Source organism: Mauremys mutica, chromosome 9 (genome assembly GCF_020497125.1).
Source record: "Mauremys mutica isolate MM-2020 ecotype Southern chromosome 9, ASM2049712v1, whole genome shotgun sequence".
NCBI lineage: Eukaryota > Metazoa > Chordata > Testudines > Geoemydidae > Mauremys > Mauremys mutica.
In genome coordinates this window covers 42,875,102-42,899,674 of record NC_059080.1, presented here as the reverse complement: position 1 = coordinate 42,899,674, position 24,573 = coordinate 42,875,102, and the positions used below count along the sequence as shown (strand labels likewise).

The 24,573-nt window shown below is 55.9% G+C and overlaps 1 protein-coding gene across 3 annotated transcripts in view; it reads left to right on the top strand.

The window, feature by feature from the left end:
• NHSL2 (NHS like 2) overlaps window positions 1-24,573 on the top strand; it is a 215,484-nt gene that overhangs the window by 112,126 nt on the left and 78,785 nt on the right. The window contains exon 1 of one of the 3 annotated variants that reach the window (XM_045029665.1): window positions 6,170-6,277. The exons of the other annotated variants lie outside the window; for them this stretch is intronic. Coding sequence (XP_044885600.1) covers window positions 6,214-6,277 — 64 coding nt within the window. The 5' untranslated portion in view covers window positions 6,170-6,213. Of the gene's footprint in view, window positions 1-6,169; window positions 6,278-24,573 lie in introns of those variants that run through there. 3 annotated transcript variants of the gene reach the window in all.

Sequence of the window (24,573 nt, the reverse complement as noted above, 5' to 3'; positions counted from 1 at the left end):
CCAATTATTTATTATTATTTATTTATAGGGCCCGTCTCCTGGCAGAGAACCAGCGGCTCAGGGACACCAGGGGAGGCTGGCTGGGTCAGGGTCATCTGAGCAGCAAGTGCCCCTTCCTGCAGACAGGAAACGCCGATCTGTTGTGATCCGATTGTCCTTCCAACAACTGGTCTCTAAGCCCCAGGATAAGCAGCCAGCTGAAGGCAGTAGGGTTTCCTGACCCAGTGGGGCTCAGACATGAGCTTGGCACATTGAAGGCTGGAGCTGTGTAAACACTGCACAGCCTGTGATAATCTGAAACAAGTCTAGAAAGCTGTGGGTGGGCAGCCCTTTGCCTCCCAAACGCCGTCTCGCGTTCTCCTGCAGCCGCTAGAATGCAGGTGCACACAAAGGGAATGGCTCTGCCCTGCGGAGCGTTCCCAAGCACCGCCAAACGTGGACTGAGCTGCAGGCCCATGAAAATGGTGGATCAGCGCCATCCCCCTTGTGGGGCCAGGAAAAATAGGCACAGATGGGTGGAGTTACCGGGCTGAGGCTGCGTGAGCTGGAGTTAAAGCAGGGTCTTCTAACTCCCAGTCTTGTGTTCTGATCACTGGGCATTTGAAACAAATTGCTTGGCCTTACAGTGGGGTCATCTCTGGTGTGGGTCCCGCCTCCCTCTCATCCCTAGGCATTTCTGCACCAGAGCAGGCCCGCAGGGGCTTTGCTGCCAGTCCCCCGAGGTGCTCTCTTGGGGCTGGCAGTGGGGCACCATCAGCAGGAAGCCCTTGGTCCAGAATTCCCTTCCCCTCTTGTTCCCCAGAGATGGTTCGTCTGTTTCAGGTCATGGGCTGAGGCATGGCCATTGATGCAAGCTTGTGCCCCAAAGGGTGCAACGGGATGGTGTGCTGGGTCAAACTGGGGTGGACACGGCTCCTCGGATTCACGGCTGCCAGTGCGTTGTGTGTGTCACAGAATTCTCCTCCAGGTGGGGGGCATCACACAGTCAGGGTTCAGGATGGGGAGGGGCTGAGCTCAGACACTAATCACATGTGGTATGTGATCTCCAACCTGTAGAGCCTGAAGGACCCAGGGAGCTGGTCTTGGGGAAGCATGTGACTAAATAGCACCAAAGTGCTGAGTTTACCTATGTCACAGGGCAGGGAGGGCAGGGAGGGCCAAGGGCTGCATCTGAACCCAAAGAATCTTTATTATCAGAGATGATGCATGAGCCCAAAATAACCCACCTCGGCTCTGATCCAAGCAGCGTTTGCACCCGTACACTGAGCGCGTCTGATCTGGAGTCACTGGGAGGTGAGAAACTTGGAGGCCAGAAGGATGACATTTATAGAGTCACTTATCAGAGAGCAGTGCATGCCTCAGAGTTTGTTGTGGAGGGGAAACAGGAGAAAGACGTTTCCACACTTTTCAGGTCCTTGGTTCTAAATGACCTGCCCCAGATGCGTCCAGGTTGCTTATCCTCCTGGAAGCCAAGAGCACACTGCAGGGTTCCAATGACCAACCAATTTTTGGTTTTCCCTGCTCCACCATCCATGGAGATTGATCGATCCTAGTCACTTTCTGATGTTCCTAGTCTGTTCTATAGAGGTTCTCATACCGCACTCATCACTGTAGTATCCGAGCCCCTTTCGGCCATGCATTAAGCAATATGACTAATATCTGGCTGGTCTCTCATCCTCTGCCCAGTGGAATGTTTCGGTTTGGAATTTGTTTTTATAATGTAGAGCCACACACAGACTCTCACACACGGAGAATCACACGCATATTGCTATGTGTTTAGATTAGAGGAGGCAAGGTCAAGGAAATGCAACTAGCTCTTGGAGTGGAAGGTGGGGAGGCTTAGGGTGGCCCTTGCTTCCTGGGGGAGTTTGTTTCCCAGTCTTGGACTGATTCCCAAGAAAGTTATTGTAGAGAGTTCCATCAGATGAGCAGAGTTAGCGACTACAGTCTTCATCCTGGAGCTTGAGGCTCTTTTAGATCCCCTGGGCCTAGGCCAAGGAGTCCCTTGAAGATAAGGACCGAGACCTTGACTTGCTATTCTATGGGGAGCCAGGGTTAGTCTATGGGAGGACAGCTCGGAGGAAGCTTGTGCTGCTGAGGAGATGCTCTGCAGCGCTTTGTATTAGTTGGTGTTTCCTAAGTGCTGATGGCTTCCTGCCCAGGTGCCCTGCATTGCTATAGCCCAGCGCAGTGGGGATGAAGGCATGAATGACTGAGGCTGGGTCAGCATCCGGCAGGACGGGCCGGAGCGTCCTAGCCAACCGGAGGTGACAGAAAGCGTTCCTCGCAGGTGCTGCTATGTGAGAGCTCAGCACCAGCAAGGAGTCCAGAGGCCTCCTGAACTGCAGACTGAATTGACCAATTGTATGGGGTGAACCTTCAACGACAGGAAGCTGCACCATGGCTGCAAACTCCTCAACTTGCAGAAGGTTCACTCAGCTGATGACCTCGCAGGGTAGCGCGACTCTTTGCTCCTAGACTCTCCACAACGGGTTCCCTTGTGCCCTCTCCCATGTACATTGCCCCAGGGGTAGAAACCTGTAACAGACAAAGCGTAGAGGCCAGAGGGGAGAGCTCCAGTGGGGCGGCTGCTTCCAGAGGCTGATCAGTCATGGCCTAGAGCAATTGTCAAACTCTGATGATATGGGAGAGACAGAAGCAGCTTCCTCTCCTCCACGCAAGCATCTGCGCAGGTTCATCTGGTTGGAGTCCCCCCAGATGCTGGACAGTCTGGAGAGTTGTGCTGCCCTCAACTGGAAGCAGATCTGAGTGTTCCTTGCTGTAAGGAGTGGCCGACGGGCTTGGGCTGAGATTGGCCTTGATTGGAACTGGTCTGAGCCTGCCTGCACTGGGGTGAGTGTCTTCTCTGTTGCTCAGTCTCAAGGCCTGAGTGTTTAAATGGGACATACGGACTGTCTAGGCCCGGTCCTGCCTTCTTTCTCGGGGAGGGGGAAGGTTTGTGGGGCAGCGGGTTGGTGCAGCATGTCCTGTGGCTGGGTGACACTGCCGCACCCACACCCGGGTGCAGGGCTGCCACGCACACCTGCAGCCATTCACGCCCACCTGTGCCCACGTCAGTCAAAGAGGAAATTTCTTTTGCCAACTTATGCTAAGTACTGATTCAATTTGTTCCTGTTTCCATAACAACCTCCCAGTGCTTTCTGGTCCTTTCTGTTGTTACAGAGACGCTGAGATTTGGTGTCTAAGTGCTCCACAAAATTCATCACGTTGGGAAAGAGAGTCAGGCTCTAACAAATAATAATTCCCAGACCCTGCAGGCTGGGAATGGGCCCAAACTCTGCCAGTGAGTCCCTCCCCCCCATCTCCTTGCCCTGTGGGGCAGTGCAGGTGAGTTCAGATCACTCTGGCTCAGCTGCTGCTGCACTGCCCACCTGGAAGGCATTAGTCTAGTTTTCTTCCCTGCATTCCTGAGTGGAGCTAACGAGTTTTAGAGATTGTGAAGATAGGAGGCTAATAGCAGTGATTAGTGCCCGGCTTTCCAGGGGCAGGGGCAATGGGAGTTTCCCCAACACCAACACAGCACCCGCTGTCCTTACCTGCAGGCCCCTGGGCTTCCCGCAGCCCCCAGCTCTGTCATTGCCCCTCAGTCCCAAACCACAGCCCCTGCTATTCCAGCTCTGACCTCCCTCCCCCCAGCAGTGTGAGTGCTCCTCAGTCTTGCCTGCAGCCCCGCTGCCCCTCCGTTGGAGGGGCTGAGGGCAGAGTTTTGTCTGGTGTATTTTAACTCTGTAACTGCTGCCTAGGGGGTCAGACAGCTATTGGAAGTGGTCGGGGGAAAGTCAGGGCCGCCCGGGGGGGGAGAGGGGGCAAGTGGGGCAATTTGCCCTAGGCCCCACAGGGGCCCCCACGAGAGTTTTTCGGGGCCCCTGGAGCGGGGTCCTTCACTCGCTCCGGGGACCCCGGAAAACTCTCGCAGGGCCCGGGCCCCCGGAGCTTCTTCCGCTCTGGGTCTTCGGCGGTAATTTGGCAGCAGGGGCCCCCCGCCACGGGTCTTCGGGGCACTTCGGCGGCGGGTCCCGCCGAAGGACCCCCCGCCGCCAAATTACCGTCGAAGCAGGGGTCCCCCACTGCCGAAGACCCCAGGCCCCCTGAACCCTCTGGCTGACCCTGGGGAAAGTTAAACCCACTGATGTTTGCATAGGCCTCCAGAGTTCCTCTGAGTGTGGGGGTATTTCTATATATGAGGGGGGGCTGTGGGGTGAACTATCAAATACACGAGTCCCAGGCAGTGACCGGGCTCCCCAGAGAGGCAAGTGATGTCTCCTGGGCTCTGTGCCCAGCTCACTGCATGACCAAGAACCCCCCTCTGTCTGCATCCCCTATCTCTGAAGGGGGTGCTGATGCAGATCTTCCCAAGGGACGCTAGGAGGGTGTGCTCAAGAGCACTAAGAATTCCCATGCTCTGCAAGGCTCCTGTGCTCAGTGATCTGTGCTGGCTGCCTTCTTCTAGCCCAGGTACAAGCTGAGCTCTTGGCTCACATCAGGTCCAGGGTGGGCAGCCTTGGCCATGCCTCTGACCAGTGACCCTGCTACAGTGAGGAGCTGATGGGGGTGCTGGCTGGGCATACTCAGCACCAGGCAGGCTGGATGGCAGGAGGCTGGCACCTTTGAATGTGTTTCCATTGCTCCTGCAGCATGTGCTGGGCCTGTCCCTGACATCCACTGAGATACCAGGGCACCCAGCTACGGCACTAGTGTTGGGAAAGATAGACCCCAGGTGCAGTTCTTAGGGACCCTGGCACCCTGCGATTCTCTCCAGCACAGGCCCACCATTAACTCAACACCCACACAGATGCAGGGGTGTCCTTTCTTATTTGCAGGGTATTTGCTCCCACAGGGAGAGAAGACTCCAGTGACCTCCAAACCCACCCACTGCCTTATCCCGGGGCTCATGGACTCAGCTCTTCCCCATGCCAGTGGCAGTACATCCTCACGATGGGCTCCCCAACACAAGGGGTAAAACCCCAGAGAGCCATCCCTTTGCTCTCTAGCTGCTGGTGCCCCTTGGCATGTGCTGGCCACAGAACAATCCTGACATGCTGGAGCACTAGATTGGGCCTCATGACACCGAGTCTATATGCAGGTCACTTCCTGTCTCCATTTCCCCTCCTCCTCTTTGTCTGTTAAACTGGAAGCTCTTTGGGGCAGGAGCCTTGGCTGGGTGCCTGTGCTGGGCCCTGGTCTCACCTGGCTGCTGCTAGACAAATGATAAACATGGATACAGTGGTTTCTGTTCAGTCCCTAGCTGGGCAGCTTAATCCCTGTTCAATTCAGTTGTGCCTTTGCCCTAGGGGGAGCAGCAGGTGGGGCAATGGAACTTGCTGCAGGGTCACCACCACCCTTTCCCGGGGGCAGCACAAGCATCTCCAAGACCAAATCTGGAAGTGTTGAGGAGCTGCCCAGGCTCGGGTCCTGCCCCCCCCAAGCAGATCTGCCAAGGGAGGGAGTAGCTGAACCTCCCAGCCCCCCGAGCCTACAAAGCCCGCAGCGGCCCCGGGGGAGCAGCGCTCTGTGTGGGGGTGTGCACACACACTCACACGTTTACATTCCTAATGGGGCTGCTGAACGGAGCCATGCCATTGGCTGCCAGCGATGCAGCTCCTGGGTATCCGGCTTCGCAGCTCCACTAACAGCAGAGACTCCCTCGTCACAGCAGTGACCTGCCTGGCTCCCCGGAGAGGGGCAGGGCCTGATTCCGATCTCACTCCAGTTCCACACCTGATTCCCCTGGGGCTCCTCCCAGGTGTCCCTGACCGGAACGTGGCCATGGGGTGTCAGTCCGGAGCGGCTGCTCCGGCGCCAGGTGGCGAGTCCCCGGCGCCGTGGGCGTGAGCGCTGCAGAGATCCCGCGCTCCCGGCGCGAGTCCGGTTCGGCGGCAGGTCCCCATGGTGTGAACGTGCCGCGGCCGGGGAGCCGCAGCCTGGCGAGCTCCCTGCCTGGGTCCGGCGCTGGGCCGCCGACGTGCCGGAGCGCTGCGCGGGGGCCGGGGAGCGCGCCGCGGGCCACCCTAGCCCAGAGCGGCATGAGGGTCGGCTGCCCGCTCCGCGCCCCGGCTCCCGCCCGCCTCCGGGGCCGCTCCTCTCAGCCCGGCGTGGCGCTACTGGACCCCCCGAGCGCGGGGATGATGGAGCCGGGGCACAGCGGCGCCGAGGCGCGGTGACCCCCCCGGGCGGAGCCACCGGCGCCCAGGGATGGGCAACTCTCAGCGCAAGCCGCCGCGGAGCCCCCGGCCCTGCAAGATGGACTCGGCAACAGGTACCGCCGCGGCGCCCGGGCTGGGGGGAGCGGGGCCTCTCTCCGTGCCCGGCTCCCCGGGGCCTTGCCTGGGCGCGCTCCGCAACCCCTGTCCCCCATCACACCCGCGCTCTCTGGCTGTGGCGCCCCCAGCACTCAGTAGCCTACATCCCCCCCACGCCCCCCCCCACGTGCTGCGAGTGCAGTGTAAGCCCCTGCTCTCCCCCCTCCCTCTGGCATGAGCCATGCAGGTGGGATCCTGCACCTGCCTGAGGGAGGGTGTAGGCAGCACCACAATCCACCTCCCATATTGCCTCTGCCACGCTGTGTTACCCAGCCCCTTGCCAGCCCAGCACCAGTGCAGGGTGAAGCTGCCCCAGCCTTAGCAGCCCAGGCACCGGGCTCCTTCTGCTAGCCCCCTGCCAGTGCAGCGCCAATGCAGGGTGAGCCTTGGGAGCCTGGGCACTGGGCTCCTACCAGGCTGCTCCTTGCCCGCTGTGTGCTCCATGCCCTGCGCCCTAATCCTCCTCCTACATCCTAGCCTGCCGTCCTCTTGCTGTCACCTCACACATGCTCCTGCCAGGTCACAGGTGGAGCACTTCCTCCCGTTGTTTGGTGCCCTCCCTGGAGACCCCTCCTCCACCTCCTCCTCAGACTGAGCAGGGACAGGTGGGGAGGCTGCCTAGCTGGGCTGCAGGCTCTGTTCCCTGGAGTGCTCTGAGTTGCAGTGGTAAGGGGCGGCTGACAATACATGCTGAGTATCTGCAGGTGCTCTGGGGTTTGCTATAGCAACAGGAATGACATTGGGCTGTGTGCTCCAGGTTCCCCAGGGAGCTTTCATTCCCTCTGGCTGTTGAGCCTGCTGCATGCAACCCCCTGTTCTAGCTGTGTCACATCTGGAGAAAGGTCTAAGGGACTTGCTCAAGGTCACGCAGTGAGTCAGAACCAGGACACCTGGGTTCTGCTCTTGGTTGGCCCAGCTGCTAACTAGAATATGTCACCTCCAGGTTGTGTGCGTGCCAGTGCTGGCTTGCTGCTGCCCTCTATTGGCTGGAGTATGGGTGACCTGCTTCAGTGGCCCGGGGTCACCCATAACCAGCCCAGCTATGTTAGACCGGTGGAGGGAGGAAGGCTTTTCGGTGTTGCACTGTAACGCTGTGTGTGGGAGAGAGAGATGCACTGCTGATGCCCTCTGGTGTTTGGGCTAGCAGAGAGGATAAGGCACTGCTGTTGCTGCCTGCTCAGGGAGCTCTCCTATGTGTTTGGAGCTGACCAAGACTTGTGCATTGGGGCGGTGGCGATTCGGAAAGGAGTTGGGCTGTCTGCGGCACTTGGATTTGTTGCACATGTGTAGTGTGATGTGGGGTCCGTATCTCAGCACCCACTGGTCATTTGCAGGGAAACTCCAGATGGAGGGCCTGGGGTCCGTTCTCTACCCCCACTGCGTGGGTGCAAGTCTCTTGCCGACTCACTGTGTCACTGGAAAGGCTCACAGGCAAGGAGGCAGTGACAGAACCTACCCCCAAGGGGCCTGTGTGCAGGTTACCGGAATTCACTGCAGAGCTCTTGGACTAGCAAACTAGTCCAACCTCATCTAGCCCTGACCTTGCTTCACGCAGGGCTGATAAAACAAGTAGCACCTGTCTATTCGCTTCTCTTCCCTCCCTTGGGCTGACCTCAGCAATTCAGCAACTTGGGAATCCTGCCTCCATCTCTTTCTGATCCCTGGCTTCAGGAGATGTGAGGAGGCGCTCTGCACATGCTCAGATCTTGCCCGTTGCCCAGTGCTTGGGCTAACCTTGATCAGGTCTCCTCAGACTGTTCCGCATTCAGCTCAGCCAATCCTTAGAGTTTGAAATGCTGCCCTGTCTCTTATGGATACCTAGTGAATGGACATATGACAGCTCAGGGAGAACCCCATGCCTAGGAGTCCTGGCTTGTGGTGCTAGCCCTGCAGAGCCCACACACAGCTGAGAGAGGGGGAGCTGGAGGCTAGTCTGGCTAGATGCAGAAGGGAAGGGCCTGGCTTGCCTCAGATCCCTGGGGAGCATGCAGGGCCAGCTATTTAGAAAACTAACCTATATCTCTTTACTTGCTAACTGAGCACATGTATCCCATGGAGTCACTCCCACTAACATGACCCCTCCCCAGTGCTGTGATTTAATTTTGGGTAACTTCTCACAGCAAAGCTGCCCTTGGATCCTGGTCAATGTGCTATGCTGAGGGTTTTAGCTAAGTCGTAATTGTGAATTTGCCTGCTGGACCCTAGAGAATTTTCACACTCATCTCATATGTAAAGTGGGGACAACTGAGGCACACCCAGTCCTGTTAGTGCTGGAAGGCTGTTAGGATTCTGATGGCCCAGGCATTCCTCCTAGAAAGGTACCGCCCTAAAACCTAGGCTGAAGGTGAAGCCTTATCTGCTCAGTAAAAAGCCATTGAAACTTGGTAGCCCTTAGTGCCTCAAGTCCCTAGAAGAAACCAGGACTTTGGTGAGTCCCCTCCTCAGGCCTTGTCTACACTACAGGACTATTTCGAATCTACTTAATTCGAATTTGTGGATTCGACCTTATGAAGTCGAATTTGTGTATCCATACTAAATACACTAATTCGAACTTCTGAGTCCACATTAACGGGGCCGGCGTCGACTTTCGAAGCGGTGCACTGTGGGAAGCTATCCCACAGTTCCCGCAGTCCCCGCTGCCCATTAGAATGCTGGGTAGAGCCCCCAATGCCTGCTGGGGGAAAAAATGTGTCGAGGGTGGTTTTGGGTAACTGTCGTCATTGAACCGTCAATCACGCCCTCACTCCCTCCCTCCCTGAAAGCGCCTGCGGGCAATCTGTTCGTGCACTTTTCTGGTCAGTGACAGCGTGGACGCCACAGCACTGCAAGCATGGAGCCCGCTGCGATCCTCGCCGTTTTCTCCTCCTCGCACTTTATCGTCCACCTCTTCCACATTCAGCTGCTGAGAAATTGGGCTACTTTTCAATGGTTCTGCAAGCACTGGGGGACCATAGGGGACGTTTTACCAACATGAACGTCGTATGGCCGGGCAAGGTTCCTGATGCGTGTGTTCTCAGGAACTGTGGGCTGCTCAGACGCCTGCTGGAAGGTAGTTTCTTCCCGTACCACGAAATAACTGTTGTGGATGTGCATTTGCCTATAGTGATCCTCGGTGACCCAGCCTGCCCGCTAATGCACTTGCTCATGAAGCCCTATACAGGCGCCTGGGACAGCGACAAGGAACTCTTTAAATACCAGCGAGCAGCGTGACCTGTGACTGTTCAGTTTCTTTACAGAGAAGCTGAACCTGCCCCTGTTTCTTTACCCAGTTACTGTTGACTCTCCTCTTCGGTTAAATACCCCGTTCTCCCCGTTTCCTCCACTTCCAAGACACGTGTAAAAATAAAATACATGTCACACTGTTACTGAGGAGAGGTTTCTTTATTCATGACTTTTCGTTAAAGGGTCGAAACTGGAATGCAGACTGCGGTGGGTAGGGTGTGCGCTGATGTAAAGACCGCCTCTAAACTCAAGGAATGACAGGCTCCTGCTCCTACAGCGGTCCGCATTGCCGGACTGCTTGTTTCAACGGAGCCTGCCATCCCTCCTTTTTGGGATTCTGTGTGCGGGGGGCTATGTGGCCTTGTGGCGGAGGAGGACGGATACAGATTCCTCTGCTGCGTGACTCAGCGGTCCACGACAAGGACCGCTGTATAAGATCTGTACCTGCCCTCCCCCGCTAAAAAGTCACATCCCCACCGCCCACACAGAACCTGGAAACCACCTCCCATACCGACCACGGTGCCTGCTGACTGCACTGTGTGTGTTACCCGCTGCTGATCCGGCCCCCGTGTCTGTACCCTGCGAAAGGTGCCTGTCCTATGCAATTAGCAACGCACTTCCCCACGCACCCCATTCAAACACAGTCTTCAGTGAAGAAACATGACGGAAACAGTACTTAACAGCAAAGTATTTTTATTACTTAAGTACACAGTTATGGGATGGGACTGGGATTGGGACTTGTTTGAGTCCGGAAGGGAAGGACTTATGCAAATGTAGGGTAGGAGAGCTTTTGGTTACTTGAGCACTCTGCTGGGGTGCAGTGACAGTATTCACGGCCCAGGGCGGGCATCCTCCTGGTTATTTGAGGTGAGGGGGGAATGTGACTTTGTGGCGGGGGAGGGCAGTTGCAGAGATACTGCCGGGGGCTCTGTCCTGCAGCGGTCCTGCAGAACATACACAAGTCGCCGGAGCGTGTCCGTTTGCTCCCTCAGTAGTACAAGCATTGCTTGAGTCGCCTGCTTGTGTTCCTCACGCCACCTCTCCTCCCATTCGCTGTGTGAGCGCTGGTACAGAGAGACTTTCTCCCTCCACTGCCTCTGCTGGTCCGCCTCGGCTAGGTAGCAGCCCACACATTCATCGAAAATCGTGTCCCTTGTCTTTTTCTTTCGCCGCCTAATCTTCGCCAGCCTCTGCGAGGTGGATGCTGTGGCAGGTCTGGAGACAGTGGAAGCTGTGAGATGGGAAACAGTTAGTTAATTCCTTGCAATGATACTTTTTTGCGAACAATTAACTGAGTCTAGGCTGTCTCTGTGAATTTTTTGTTGAGACCCCTGTGCCTGCTGTTGCACAAATCATTTGCGCGGTGGATTCTGGGTACATGTCGCCAGTCATTCCTTCCTCCGGGAAAGCAATGGCAGACAATCATTTCGAGCACGTTTTCCATGAAATGCCCTGGCACACGCCATAGCGTGGCAACAATGGACCCTATTTTGCCTTTTGTATATGTCACCGTATGTGTACTGGATGCCGCTGACAGAGGCGGACCAGCAGCGCTACACAGCAGCATGCTTATGCTTTTGCATGACAGCAGCGATGGTTACCAGGCATACTGCACCGTCTACCATACCATGAACTGGTAAGAAGACGGTAATAAGATGGTCATGGTTACCTGTCCTTTTGCACTGCGCCATTTGGTGCTGTCATAAGTGCCCCTGGTCGATCAGCCAGGGGCGCAAAAGCAAAATTTGGGAATGACTCCCCGAGTCAATCCCTCCTTTTTGGGTATCTAAAAATAGAATCAGTCCTGCCTAGATTATGGGCAAGTGTACTAGAGAACCACTGTATCATACAACCAGAGACCACAGCTGCTCTCTGTCCAATCCTGCATAAATTTTGAGCTGAACGCTATTCACAGGGTGTGCTCCTGAAACAACCCCAGCTGTTCATTCCGTTCTTCCCCCAGCCTTCCTGGGTTCCAATACCATTGTCCCCCCACTTGTGTGATGAAGTAATATAGAATGCATGAATAAGACACAGGTAGTCGTTTGTGAGAAATGAGTGGAAGGAAGCCTCCAGCTGCAATGATAGTCCAGAGATGACATTAAGGGGTGTGGAGGAGGGAGCCACTCATCCCTCTGCTAGTCCAGGGGCAATTGAATCTTTTCTTTACAATGAAGGGTGGGGGCTGATGGAGCTCAGCCCCCTGTTGCAATGATGAGGACGGTTACCAGCCATACTGCACCATCTACCATGAAAAATTAGCAACAGGCGGCCTTGACCGACCTGTTCCAAGCAAGTTGGTACGGTCGTTATGGTTACCAGTCCTTTTGCACTGCCCCATGTGCCAATAGGCTGATGATGAGGATGGATTTCCATCTTATTGTACCATCAGCCATCCATAGCGTGGGGGGAGCAAGGATGTTGGTGTTGAGTGCTGCATCATCGCGTCTATCTGCAGCATTCAGTACAGATACGGTGACATGTAAAAGAGTCAACAGAGGATTGTTTTCCCTTTAACTTCTGGGGGTCGGGGGGCTGCGTAAATTGCCGAGCTATGCCCCGACCCACCGCGGACACTGTGTTTGACCCTAGAAGCATTTGGAGATCAGCCAAGAATGCAAATGCTTTTCGGAGACAGCAGGAACTGTGGGATACCTTGCGTCCTCGTTCCCCCCTCCCTCCATGAGCGTCCATTTGATTCTTTGGCTTTCCGTTACGCTCGTCACGCAGCTGCGTGCTGAGTCTGTGCTATGCCGTCTGTCCGTTTATTTATTAAAAATACTTTGGACCAGGCGTAACATAACATTTCTTCCCCTACTTAGATGCAGGAGTCTCCGAGCGAGATCACCGTGAGGACGGGCACTGAAGGAGATAGAGAGCGCATGCTGCGTGAAATCTAGCACGAACCACGGACCTATGCAGCCGTGCTCTGGGAGGCAGTGCTCCCTGAATACCGCGTGAAAGCCTCGCGCGGAAAAGTGTGCTACCACGGAGCACCCAATAAGGCAGCTCTCCCCAGGAACCTCCTGCTGATGCTTATCGATTAACGGCAGGAGAGCTTCGTGGCGTTCTCCCAGGAGGATTTCTGTTCTATCACCATATATACAGAGACCTCCTTTTCACACACTTCAGATTCCTGTTATATTAAGAATAAAAGTTAACATGGTTAAAGCACTTACCGACAGATCCTACCCCTGATTCAGGATCCAGGTTCCTGGCCGGGGAGGGTTGGTAGGGGATCTCCGTGACGGTGATGAATAGATCCTGGCTGTCGGGGAAACCAGCGTTGTAAGCGCTATCGCCTGCCTCGTCCTCCACAAACCCTTCCTCATCTTCCCCGTCCGTGAACATCGTCGAGGAACTGTCCGTCGACACTGTCCCATCATCAGAGTCCATGGTCACTGGTGGGGCAGTGGTGGCAGGCTCCGTAGCGTCCGTTGGCCGCTTTGATTTTTTGGTAGGCTTGTCTGGGGTCCTTGATTTTCACGCGGCGCTGCGTTGCATCCCGGCTGTATCCTCTGTCTGGATCATGGCTTTGGAGACCTTCTCGTAGGTCTTTGCATTCCGTTCGTTGGAGCGCAGCTCCGAAAGCACAGACTCCTCGCCCCACACACCGATCAGATCGAAGAGTTCCCGGTCAGTCTATGCCGGGTCCCTCTTTCTATTCAGAGATTACATGAACTCCTCTGCTGGAGAGCTCTGCATTGCTGCCGGTGCTGCGGAGCTCGCCCCGATGTGCAACCAGAACGTCAGATTCAAACCGCCCAGACAGGAAAATGAATTCAAATTTTCGCGGGTCATTTCCTCTGTGGCTGGGCAGAGAATCCAAGCTCGGGCTGCTGTCCAGAGCGTCAACAGAGTGGTGCACTGTGGGATAGCTCCCGGAGCTACTAAGTTCGATTTCCATCCACACCTAGCCTAATTCGAACTAGCCATGTCGAATTTAGCGTTACTCCACCTGCCGGGGTGGAGTACCAAATTCGAACTAAAGAGCCCTCTAGTTCGAATTAAATGGCTTCCTGGTGTGGACGGTTGAGCGGTTAGTTCGAATTAACGCTGCTAAATTCGAATTAAAGTCCTAGTGTAGACCAGGCCTCAGACAGGTCAGAACCAGATCAAGTAATTGCAACACCTTAATCACAAGGCTGAGCAGTGGGACTGCAACCAGTCTCAAATAGGCTGGAAGGGCTGCGGAGGCTTCCATGGACCGGTTGGGTGGGGACATGTTTCCTGATCTAGGAGGGGTTTTTCCAGCAGTGTGGGGAAAGCCCTAAGCCAGCCCCTAGAAGCAGAGGAGAGAGGATCCATCTTGGGAGCAGCAGGGCAGGATGCATGGCTGAAGTCCGACCTGCAGCTGACTACTACCCAGGGAAAGTCCTGGCTAAGGGTAGGAAATGTCTTGGCTGGCCTCCCCTATCCAGTGAAGTCCTGTGCTCACACAAGCAGCCTGTGCTGTGTGCTGTGCTTGCTTCTTGTGCTCTCCCTAAACAGCATTTTGTTCTCATCAAATATGCATTGGTTCTGACTCGTCTATCCCCCAGAGAGCTTGTCAGTCACCTGCCTCCTTTCCAGCAGAGGTGGGGATGGAAGGGGCTAAGGCCTGCTGGCTGAGGGGAACCCAGGTCAGAACCGACCCCCGCCCCAGATACTGTCGCAGGCTGGGTTCTGACCATGTGGACAACAGCAAGTATGTGGTCTGACCCAGTATGGCAGGGGTGGACTGCACTGATGTTCTGTCTGGCCCGGTGCGGGAGGGGGTGGCTGCAGAAATGGCCGTGCCAATGCTCTGAGCCGGTGCGGCAGGGGTGGCTGTGCCGAACTTCTGAGCCGGTGTGGCAGGGGGTAGCTGTGGAAATGGCTGTGCTGAACTTCTGACCCAGTACAGCAGGGGGTGGCCGTGCCGAACTTCTGACCTGGTATGGCAGGGGGTGGCCGTGCCGAACTTCTGAGCTGGTGCGGCAGGGGGTAGCTGTGGAAATGGCTGTGCTGAACTTCTGACCCAGTACAGCAGGGGGTGGCTGTGCCAATGTTCTGGCCTGGTATGGCAGGGGGTGGCCGTGCCGAACTTCTGAGCCGGTGCGGCAGGGGTTGGCTGTGCCAATGTTCTGACCTGGTATGGCAGGGGGTGGCTGTGCCGAACTTCTGAGCCGGTGCGGCAGGGGGTGGCTGTGCTGATATTCTGACCTAGTGTGAAATTTCCTATGTCTTTATGAAGAGGAAGTGACTGGCAGGGAAGGGCCAAAGCTTTGAAGGGGAGGGGCTCTGTAGTGAACCGATCTCTCTGTTGTAACTGGTCGCAATAATATGGTCTGTGTAAGTTACTAACCATGGCTCCAGAACGCTCAGTAACGTGCAGCCCCCCCCAGTACTGTGCAGTGACCGCCTGTCCACCGGTGTGAGGGCAGGGAAATGCTGGTGACATGTCCCCAAGGTTGTTTCATGGCCAAAATGAATGGCAGTGACATCCAGCACTATGTGTCTGACCTCAGCCCCTGAGGAGGTCAGTGTTGCAATTCAGGTTGCATCGTGACACTGCATTCCTGCATATATGCTGTGGCCTCATTGCAGAGCGACACAGCATGCGTGGACAGTGACTGCACACTCCAGGCACCTTTGTGCAGTGTCTGTGTAATCCAGTGCTGCACAGAGTGACCCTGGTTATCATGTGTCACGGAGTGTGGGGGAGACAAGGCCCTGCACCCCTGGCTTCCTACGATTCACCATGACTCTCAGCCAGGCAGTAAAACAGAGGTTTATTTAGACGACAGGAACACAGTCCAAAATAGGTCTTGTCAGTACAGACAACAGGACCCCCTTTAGTTAGGTCCATCTGGAGGCCCCAGGGAGGCCACAGCCCCGTTGGGAGGCCCAAGCCTTGTCAGGGCGCCCCTCTCCATTTCCCAGCCAGCTCTCTCCAGCCATCTCACTCAGCCTCCCCCTGGCTCCTCCCTCAGCCTTTGTGTCCTTTGTCCAGTTTCCGGGGCAGAGGTGTTACCTGGCCTCCAACTCCCCCTCCTGGGTTCTCATGTTACATGCTCAGGTATCCTCCCTTCCCCAATGCAGACAGTTCCAGCAAAACTCCACTGCAACCTTCCCAGGTCAACACTCCCCACTCAGCATTCAAAGAACACATCAAGAACATTCCCACTTCATCACACCATGTGTCACCTTGGGGACCTAGGGCTTTAAGGGCACGTCTGCAGTGCAGCTGGAAGTGTAACTCCCACTCAGGCACATGTACATGTGCATGGGCGGCAGGTTATATACATGTGTGGTGCCCGGACTCCAGGAATATTCAGGGCTGGGGACTCTGCTCCAGCAATATTTGGAGCTGGGTCTCTCCCCCGTCCCTGCCTGGATCGGGCCCCGGCCCCCGTGGGCCTCCCCCCCCTCCCCGCCCCGTCCCTGCCTGGAGCAGGTCCCAGCCCCCGCCTGCCACCCCTCCCCCTGCGTGTGTCCCCCCCTCTCCCCCCCCCGTCCTTGCCGCGTCCCTGCCTGACGCGCCTCTCCCCTTACTGCTCTGTGCTGCCGGAGATTGGCTCCCCGCAGAACTGCTGTCTGCTGCCGCAGGGTCCTAGCACCTGCCATTCACTAATGGCAAGGCAGGCTGCCCTTACCCTGCCCTTCCGCCCTTGCCCTGAGCCTCCCCAACGCCCCAAACCCCTCATCCCCAGCCAGAGACCTCATCCCCCCGTACCCTAATCCTCTGCCCCAGCCCCGACCCCCCCACAGCATGAACCCCTCATCCTCAGCCCCACAGCCCTCACCCCACCCCTCTGCCCTAGCCCTGAGCCCCCCACAGCATGAACCCCTCATCCTCAGCCCCACAGCCCTCACTCCTCCCCCTGCCATACCAGGTCAGAAGTTCGGCACGGCCACCCCCTGCTGTACTGGGTCAGAAGTTCAGCACAGCCATTTCCACAGCTACCCCCTGCCACACCGGCTCAGAAGTTCGGCACAGCCACCCCTGCCGCACCGGCTCAGAGCATTGGCACGGCCATTTCTGCAGCCACCCCCTCCCGCACCGGGCCAGCACTCCCTCCTATCCGCAAACTCCCTCCCAGAGCGTGCACCGCCTCCCCCTTCCTACGCCCCCACCCCAAGCCCAGAGCCTGCACCCAAACTCCGTCCCAAAGCCTGCACCCCTCACCCCCTCCTGCACACCCACGCCCTGCCCCAGCCCGGAGCCTGCACCCAGCACCCAAACTCCCATAGCCTGCACCCCTCACCCCTTCCTACACCTCCACCCCCAGCCCAGAGCCTGCACCCAAACTCCATCCCAAAGCCTGCACCCCAATCCCCAGCTCAGGACCTGCACCCCATACCTCCCCCGGAAACCCCACCCAGAGCCTTAGGCAGGTGGGGGCGGAGTTTGGGGGGGCGGGTTCTGGGCACCACCACAATTTCTACAAACTTGCCACCCATGTGCATGTGCTAATTCTGCTCACGCTAGCGCACTAAAATCAGCAGCGTAGCTGCGGCCGCCTGGACTAGCCACCGGAGTCCAATCCACCTGATCCGTGGGGTACGTACTTAGGAGGCTAGCCTGAATCACCTGTGCTGCTGCGGCCACACTGCTATTTTCAGTGCTCAAGCAGAGCTTTCGCTTGGAATCCCACCTGCAGCTGTTGTGTAGGTGGGCCGTAACTGTCCTGAGAGCACCCAAAGTGAGACAGACCCATGGAGACCGGTGGGATGGGTGGAGGCCTCAGGTCTCTGGCCCTGATGGGTGAGTGAGTGAAGCAGAGCTGTTTTTTGCCCATGAGGCTGTCATTTGTGGCTGGAGCTCTGGGCCACAGTTCACTGCCTAGCCTTGAGATGTCTTGGCTGAGCAGGCTGGGATTGCTGACCTGACAGTGCATGGGGCTGGCTGCTCGGCTGAATGATAGACTGTGGGGCGGAACTGTACCATTGCGGTCAGTGGAGGTACACTGGTAGAACTGAGCAGGCCATCTGCATCTAGCCATGGCTTAATCCCTTACATTTAAAGTCCTTTATGGGGGGGAGTGGAAGTGCACAACAGCCTCTGCAGACAGCTCCTCTGTGCGTGCCTCACTCCAGGACGGAGGGCAATGCAGGAAGGAGTCTTTACACTATTGCAGTGGTTCTCAAACTTTTGTACGAGTGACCCCTTTCACATAGCAAGCCTCTGAGCCCCCACCCCCCTTATAAATTAAAAACACATTAACACCATTATAAATGATGGAGGAAAAGCGGGGTTTGGGGTGGAGGCTGACAGCTCGGGGGTTGGACTAGATGACCTCCTGAGGTCCCTTCCAACGCTGATATTCTATGATTCTATGACCCCCCATGTAATAGTCTCGTGACCCCCTGAGGGGTCCCGACCCCCAGTTTGAGAACCCCTGCACTATTGCCACTCATGTTTACAGCTATTCCCCAGTAATGGCTGGCTTAGCCAGGAATACATGCTCAGACACAGCCTCCACAAGGTGAGCTAACGTTGTTAAATACATATCCTAACTAAAGGTAAAGCATAGGCCTTACAAGAATGCATTGGGGTTAAAAACCTAAGTTGGAAAGCCAGGACATTCTAAGTTAGCGTAACACCTTAAACAAACATCACTGTTTGAGACCCTCTGGTAACCTTAACTCTGCCCTTCTCCATTCTCCACCTCCCCATGTGTCCCCAGTATCCAGTAGAGAGAGGTCTGTAACAAGCATCACAGATTGGTGCAGGGCCTGATAGCCTAGTATACCCACAGCTCCTCCCCACTTCACCAGGAATGGTGTGCGTATGTAAGTCTCCTTAAATTTCTTAGTGTTTTTCACAAATTCCTCTGTGATGCCTGGATGGTTCCTAGGGTGCTTTGTGAAGCGGGAGTGCCGAAGGACAGCTCTTATAAGGGATTTAGTGTTACCAGGGATGCTGTGTGGATCTGCAGGAGTCCTTATATCAGCTTGACTCTGCATCAGCTCTGCAGGAACATCCCTTTGAGGTTCCACACACCGATCTGTTGTATTGCAGAGGCTCCCTCTCCTTCTCACTTCTCCTGTACGAACCTGGAACTTCTCTCCTGCATCAGGGTCCTGGATGGCACAGCTTCTGCAGACAGGCTGGAATAGAGATTGGCCCGAGAGCCAAACCCGATCAAATAATTTACGTGCATCGCTGCCTTCCACTGGACTCAGCTCTGCTTGCTCTGGCTAGAATCTGTCTCCCTCTAGTCGCTGGAGGCCTGCAAAGAGGAAGAGGCTGAGTGAGAAGCCATTGGTTTTGGAGCTTGTGGCCTGGTTCTGTGGCTGATGTCATGCGTGTTGTTTGTTTGTGGATTTGCTAGTGTGTGCTGGGGCTGATTAGGGAAAGCTGCCTTTCTCCCAGACTGTTTGCAGTGAGTAGTTTGTGGGATGAATTAGCCCCTCTCCCTGTTTGTGGATTAGCCCCAAACAGGCTTTGGTTTCACGGATGTGTTGATTAATCCACAAGTGGCTGTGCAAACCTATTTCAGCCCATGGAATGCTTGTGAACTCTTCACTGCCACTATTGCTGAATATTTGTGTGGTGAGGTTAGTCACAGAGTTGCATGGTATTGTTTCCACTTCCCAATTTGAGGGTTGCCAGGCCTGCTAAGAATTTTTAAGCTGGCCAGGGGAACACGGCCATTGTGAATAATGATGCACACACCCTCATGTGCAAGTATGCCTGATGCTTTCAGTTTCCACAGGCTTCCTTGAGGACAATGTTTTGCTCACGCAAATGTGTGCAAAAAGTGACCGAAGAAGGTGGTGGCGCCCGGGAGGTGATGTGTGTGTTCTGCCTGATTGTCTGAGGACGCGCTGCAGTGTTCACTTGCTGCCTGGGTGCAGGGTCGGTCAATTCTAAGAGATTGATTGCAAAGGTAAGCCATGCAGCTGTGGAGCACGACGGCTCGTGCAGGGTTGGAAATGGAATTCCGGCACTGCATTGTGAGCCCTGCAGAGAGGTCGCATCCAGGGAGCCGCTTCCCTTCTCTGTATTTTTGACATTTTGCTTGTCATGTTAGTTGGTTCAGAGAAAACAAACAAAGAGCAGCAAGGAAGATTCAGTCCTGCAGCTACGTGGCGTGCCAGGCCTGCTGTAACCTGTGGAGGGATGCTGGGGATATGGCAGAAAACACTAAGTCAGCAGCAAGCAGGGGCTGTGCTGAGAATCCATTCCAGGTGGGCAAAGGAATCCAGTTCCAGTCCCTAGTCTATGTCCAGATGAATTGCAGGACAAGAGCCCCCCTTCGTGTCCCACACTGGCGCAGATCCTACTAGCTAAACTGTTTGAGCTGTGATGGTCACATGTAAACTATGGCCTGGATAACTTGCGTCCATGGGAAATGGGTTCTGCCCGTATTTCCCCACACCTCAGCCACTACACCGGTATTTCTTTGTATTACTGTAGCACCTAGGAGCCCCAGTGATGGGGCAGGACCCCATTACGCTAGGTGCTGTGCAAACAGAACAGAAAGATGTTGTCTACCCCTGAGAGCTTCGAGTAGGCATCATGGCAAAGGAAAGCTGGGAGGCGGGATCTGAAGGAAGAGAAGGGATCACTTCTGCAGATGTTTACAGTGAGCTCCTCCCAGATGTGGGCACAGCAGGGGGGAAAGCATAAAGGGCTTGTTTGAACATGTAACCCATGAGTGATGGAGGCTGGGTTCATGGCTTGGCTGGAGGTGAGCCTTGTCATGATGAGAGGTTGTGTGGGGATAGTCTGTGGAGGTGCTTGGAAGTGAAAACAAGTAGCTCCTGTCTGATGCAGTGGAGAAGGGGTAGCCCACGGAGGGATGCAGAGAGAGGATGACGTGGTCAAAGCTGCAGGCTAGGAGAAGGATCCTTGCAGCAGCGTTCTGAACGGGGATGAGTGGGCATCATTGGTCAAGGCTGGAGAGAAGGCTGTTGCAGTGGGTGAGATGCAAGATAAGAACCTGGGCGAGGGTTTTAGCTGTGCGGATGGCTAGGAAAGGTGTAGCTTAGACATGGCGTGGATGTGAGGACCTAGAGAAAAGGCCCTGGCAAAGATGACACCCATGTTACAGGCAGGGTTGTGGTGTTGTCCACGGTGATTGAGAAAGACAGAATGGGGAGGGCTTGGAGGAGATGAAAAGCTGTTTCAGCCATATTGGGCAGCTAAATATCCCTGAGGAGCCATCAGAGACAGGCTGTGATGGCAGTTTGATCAGAAGGAGCCAGGTCTGGAGAAGAGAGGTAGGGCTGGGAGCTGTCAGCGTAGAGATGGGAGCTGAATTTGTGTGTGGATGAGATGACCTATGTCCCTAGCTGAGTCAGGATGTCCTTTGGGGCTGGGTGGCCGGGGGGTTGCTGAATCTGTGGTGCCTTAAATCCCGGCTCTCTGGGAAATGTGATGCCCTGGCACCTCTTCTCCCGCTCGTTGTGGGGAAGTAGCAGCCACTCCCCGGTTCAGGTTGCAGTGGAGTTTCTGTCAGCACCCCCCAAGTTGGCTCCTTTCTGAAACTCACAAACAAAGGAGCACTGGGCTTGATTTTCAAAGTACCTGCGTAACTTAGAATCCACATCCCAATCTCAGAAGTGACGTGGGCACTGAAAGGCCTAGCCGCCATTAAAGCCAATGAGATGTAGGTGTTGCAGTGCCCAAGTCTCTTTGGAAACAGGCCTTAGACACCTGAATCACTTAGGTGCTTTTGGAAATGTCGCCTGTTGGCCTCACAGCTGGGAGATTGGTCTGTGGCTGTGGCAGGATCAGGGCAGGTTTTGGGCAGCCTAAAGATAGAGGAGTTGGTCAGAGTTCAAAACTACTTCTGGTTTTTTTGCTACTTGGTAGCAAAAAGCCCCATGAGAAGGCGGCTCCCTGTTCTGTGCCCGCTGGGACCAAGCACCCAGCCCGAGGCAATCAGGGACTAGGCACTCACTGCCCAAGTTATGAAATGGGAGCGTCATCCCAGGCAGCAGGAGCTGGTGGTGTTGGCAGGACTGGAAGCAGGAGTCAGCCCTGCATGGGGGCACCACTGAAATTAGCAAAGGAAAAGGCCCATTTGGTTCCTGACCCTGCCAGTGCAGGAGGATCCCTGACTATACCAGGGAACTGCATTGTCCAGCCTAGTTTGAACTGTCCCAAGCATTGAAGCTCCTGGAAAGACTGCCCCTCGGCCGGGTAGGACTTCTCCAATATTTGGCCTAAATTTCCTTTTAGTTCCACCCTCCTGACCCACCCCAAATAATTTCTCTCTAATTCTCCGGCTCGCACCTTCCAGCATGTGCAGCCTGTTCCCATGTCCCCACCTAGCTGTGGGTCCTCCAAGCTTGTATTGCCTGTACACACAAACAGCTAAGCATGCACACTCTGCCTGGCGGGGATGTCTAGTAGCCAAGAAAGAACAAATACAAAGTTTCCAGAAAAGTGATTGAGAGCACAGTGTGTGTGTCACCCTTCCTGCACCCCCTCCCAACTGGCTGTTGTCTCACTTTTAAAGGGAAATGACACTAAAAAGTACACGTGCCCCGTGAAAGGATCTGAATCTGCATCGCTTAACCTACACCCATTTATCAGTCCCTCTGGATCTCAGTCACATGTGAGTGATGTGCTCCATGCCCATCCTCTACATCTCTGCTATGAAAGTGATTGACAGATACAGAGCTGTCAAGGTCCATGCCCCTCTCTTCTCACTGCACAGAGCAGAGCGGGAAGCAGATTACCCCAAATGAAAGTGGGGGGAGGGGAAGGGGAACCTTTTTACTGGGTGCAACCAAACCCCAGGTCTGACTCTGTCTGGCTGCAGCAAGCTGGAATCCTGACCCAACTCAGCACCCCTCCAAGGGAGGCTTTTGAGCTGTGTGTTTGGATTCGGTCTCTTCTCTACTAATGAGCCACAGCTGGAGCTCAGATCCTGGCCCAGGGCTTGGACCCAGCCCTAGCTGCTGTTGGATGTAGCTGTTTGTTTTGCTGGGAGGTGAGCTGGGGTTCCCCAGCTCTTCCAGCAAGAAGACTCCAGGCTCGTTCCTGATACCCCCACCCCCACCCCAAGTTGAGGGGCTGTAGGAGGCGAAAGTGCAAAGAGAGGTTGGGAATGGGCTCTGGGCCTCTCACTGCCCTGGGCCTGGCCTAGAGTGACTGGCTGGCTTCCACTGGAGGGCTGTTCTGAGCTCTGTGGGAGCTGCGCTGGAGCAGTCTCCAGCCATACCTCATGCCGGCACTAATCAGGTTCTTTGGGGGTAGCATCAACAGAGAGACCAAGGACTGAACAAGCTCCAGAGCCGGGACTCCTACTTCCCCAGGTGTGATTCCTCAGCAGAAAAGCCATGGAGGGAGGCAGAGTGTGCCCTGCCTGTGCTGTCCCTGCGCTAGGGATTCACAGGCCTTCCTTCTCCAGGGCTGGTAGTCTGGCTCCCTCCCCAGTGCTCAGTGCCCCTTGCAATGCAGTCACTCTGGGGTGAGGGGCCTGCAGGCTGGGTGCTGCTGGTAGGGAGCCAGCTGAACACCCTGTCTGGCTGTCTGGGGGGTGGCAAATGGGCCATGTGATGTGGGGCTAATGAAGAGCGAGGGCTTGGTTCACTGCCCCACGGAGCTCTGGGTCTTTCTCCTCTGAGAGCTGCACGCTTCTCCAACCGCTTCCTCCCTTGGCTGGATTACACCTAGGACAGGGCCATTTGGGTCATGGCCCTGCGTTTGCAGCATGCCTTTGGAGTGACTGGAGGGGGGCTGGGACTGCCACCCTGCGTGGAGGGACAGCCTGGCTGGCAGAGGCCCTGGGGTTCTCCCAAGTGGGCAAGTCGCCAGCACCAGCTGTGCTAAGGGTTCGACAGGTATCAACCCCCCAGCAGCATGCTCCAGGCAGAGGCCTAACGCTTTGGCAGGTCTCTGAACTTCCCAACTCCAGAGCTGCATGGAGGTCGAAGGGTCGAAGGTGGTGCCTGCATCTCTCTAGGGCAGGGGTGGCCAAGCTGTGGCTCTGGAGCCACATGCAGCTCTTCAGAAGTTAATATGCGGCTCCTTGTATAGGCACCGACTCTGGGGCTGGTAGCTACAGGCGTGTGCGTGTGTGCGTGCGTGTGTGTGTGTGTGTGTGTGTGTGTGTGTGCGCGCGCTCACTGCTCAGCCCCAGGCTCTGCCACAGGCCCTACCCCAACTCCACCCTCTCCCCTGACCTGCTGTGCCCTCGCTCCTCCTCCCCAGAGCCCCCTGCATGCCGGAGGTGGGGGAGGGAGCGGGAGGCACTGATCGAAGGGGCTGCGGGTGAGTGGGAGGCTCTGGGAGCAGGGTGGTGGGAGCTGCTGGGGGGCTGCTGATGTATTACTGTGGCTCTTTGGCAAATTAGTAAATTCTGGCTCCTTCTCAGGCTCAGGTTGGCCACCCCTGCTCTAGGGGCTGCCTCATGCTCTGCAGGCCAATAACTCACGGAGCAGGAGCCCTGAGCCAGCCTGGCCAAGCGAGCGCTGTGGTGCTCCCTGCTCCCTCCTGCGCCATGGACAGCCCGCAGGAGGTCAGGCATGTGCAGATAGGGTGGGACAAACTGGGGTGGCCAAGGGGGCTGAACCCCTCGGAAGGGAAGGGGTGGTTGAGCTGCAATGTGACTCCCCACATTGGAGTCACGTATGTCTATGTGCCAGTCACATAGACACCTGACTGCTGCTCCCCACCCCTTCCCCCGCACACACAGTGCTGAGCAGCCTCCTCTCCCACTGACTTTTGGGATTGAGGGTGCTCAGCACCCAGCCCCTAGGGCACCATCGCTGTGGCAGCTGGGTGCAGACAAATGGCCCTGGGAGTCAGCAGGAGCATTTTGGGACACTGGGAGGTCTCCAGTTCCAAGGGTTGGCATTAACCTGTGGCTCTGTGAGCTGGCAATGGGTTCCTTGGGGGAGAGCCACAGGTCAGGAAGCATTTCCCAGCAGCTGGGAGGGGGAGGGTAACAGTTACTCTGTGGAACTTTGACCTAGACTCAAGGAGGGGGTAAAGCATTTCCTGTATCCCCAACCAAACTCCTGCCGCATAAGACAGCACCCAGAGCCTGGTGCCTGAGTTGCAGGGAGTTGCCCCTCCATGCAAGAGTCCTGCTCCAGTCTTCTG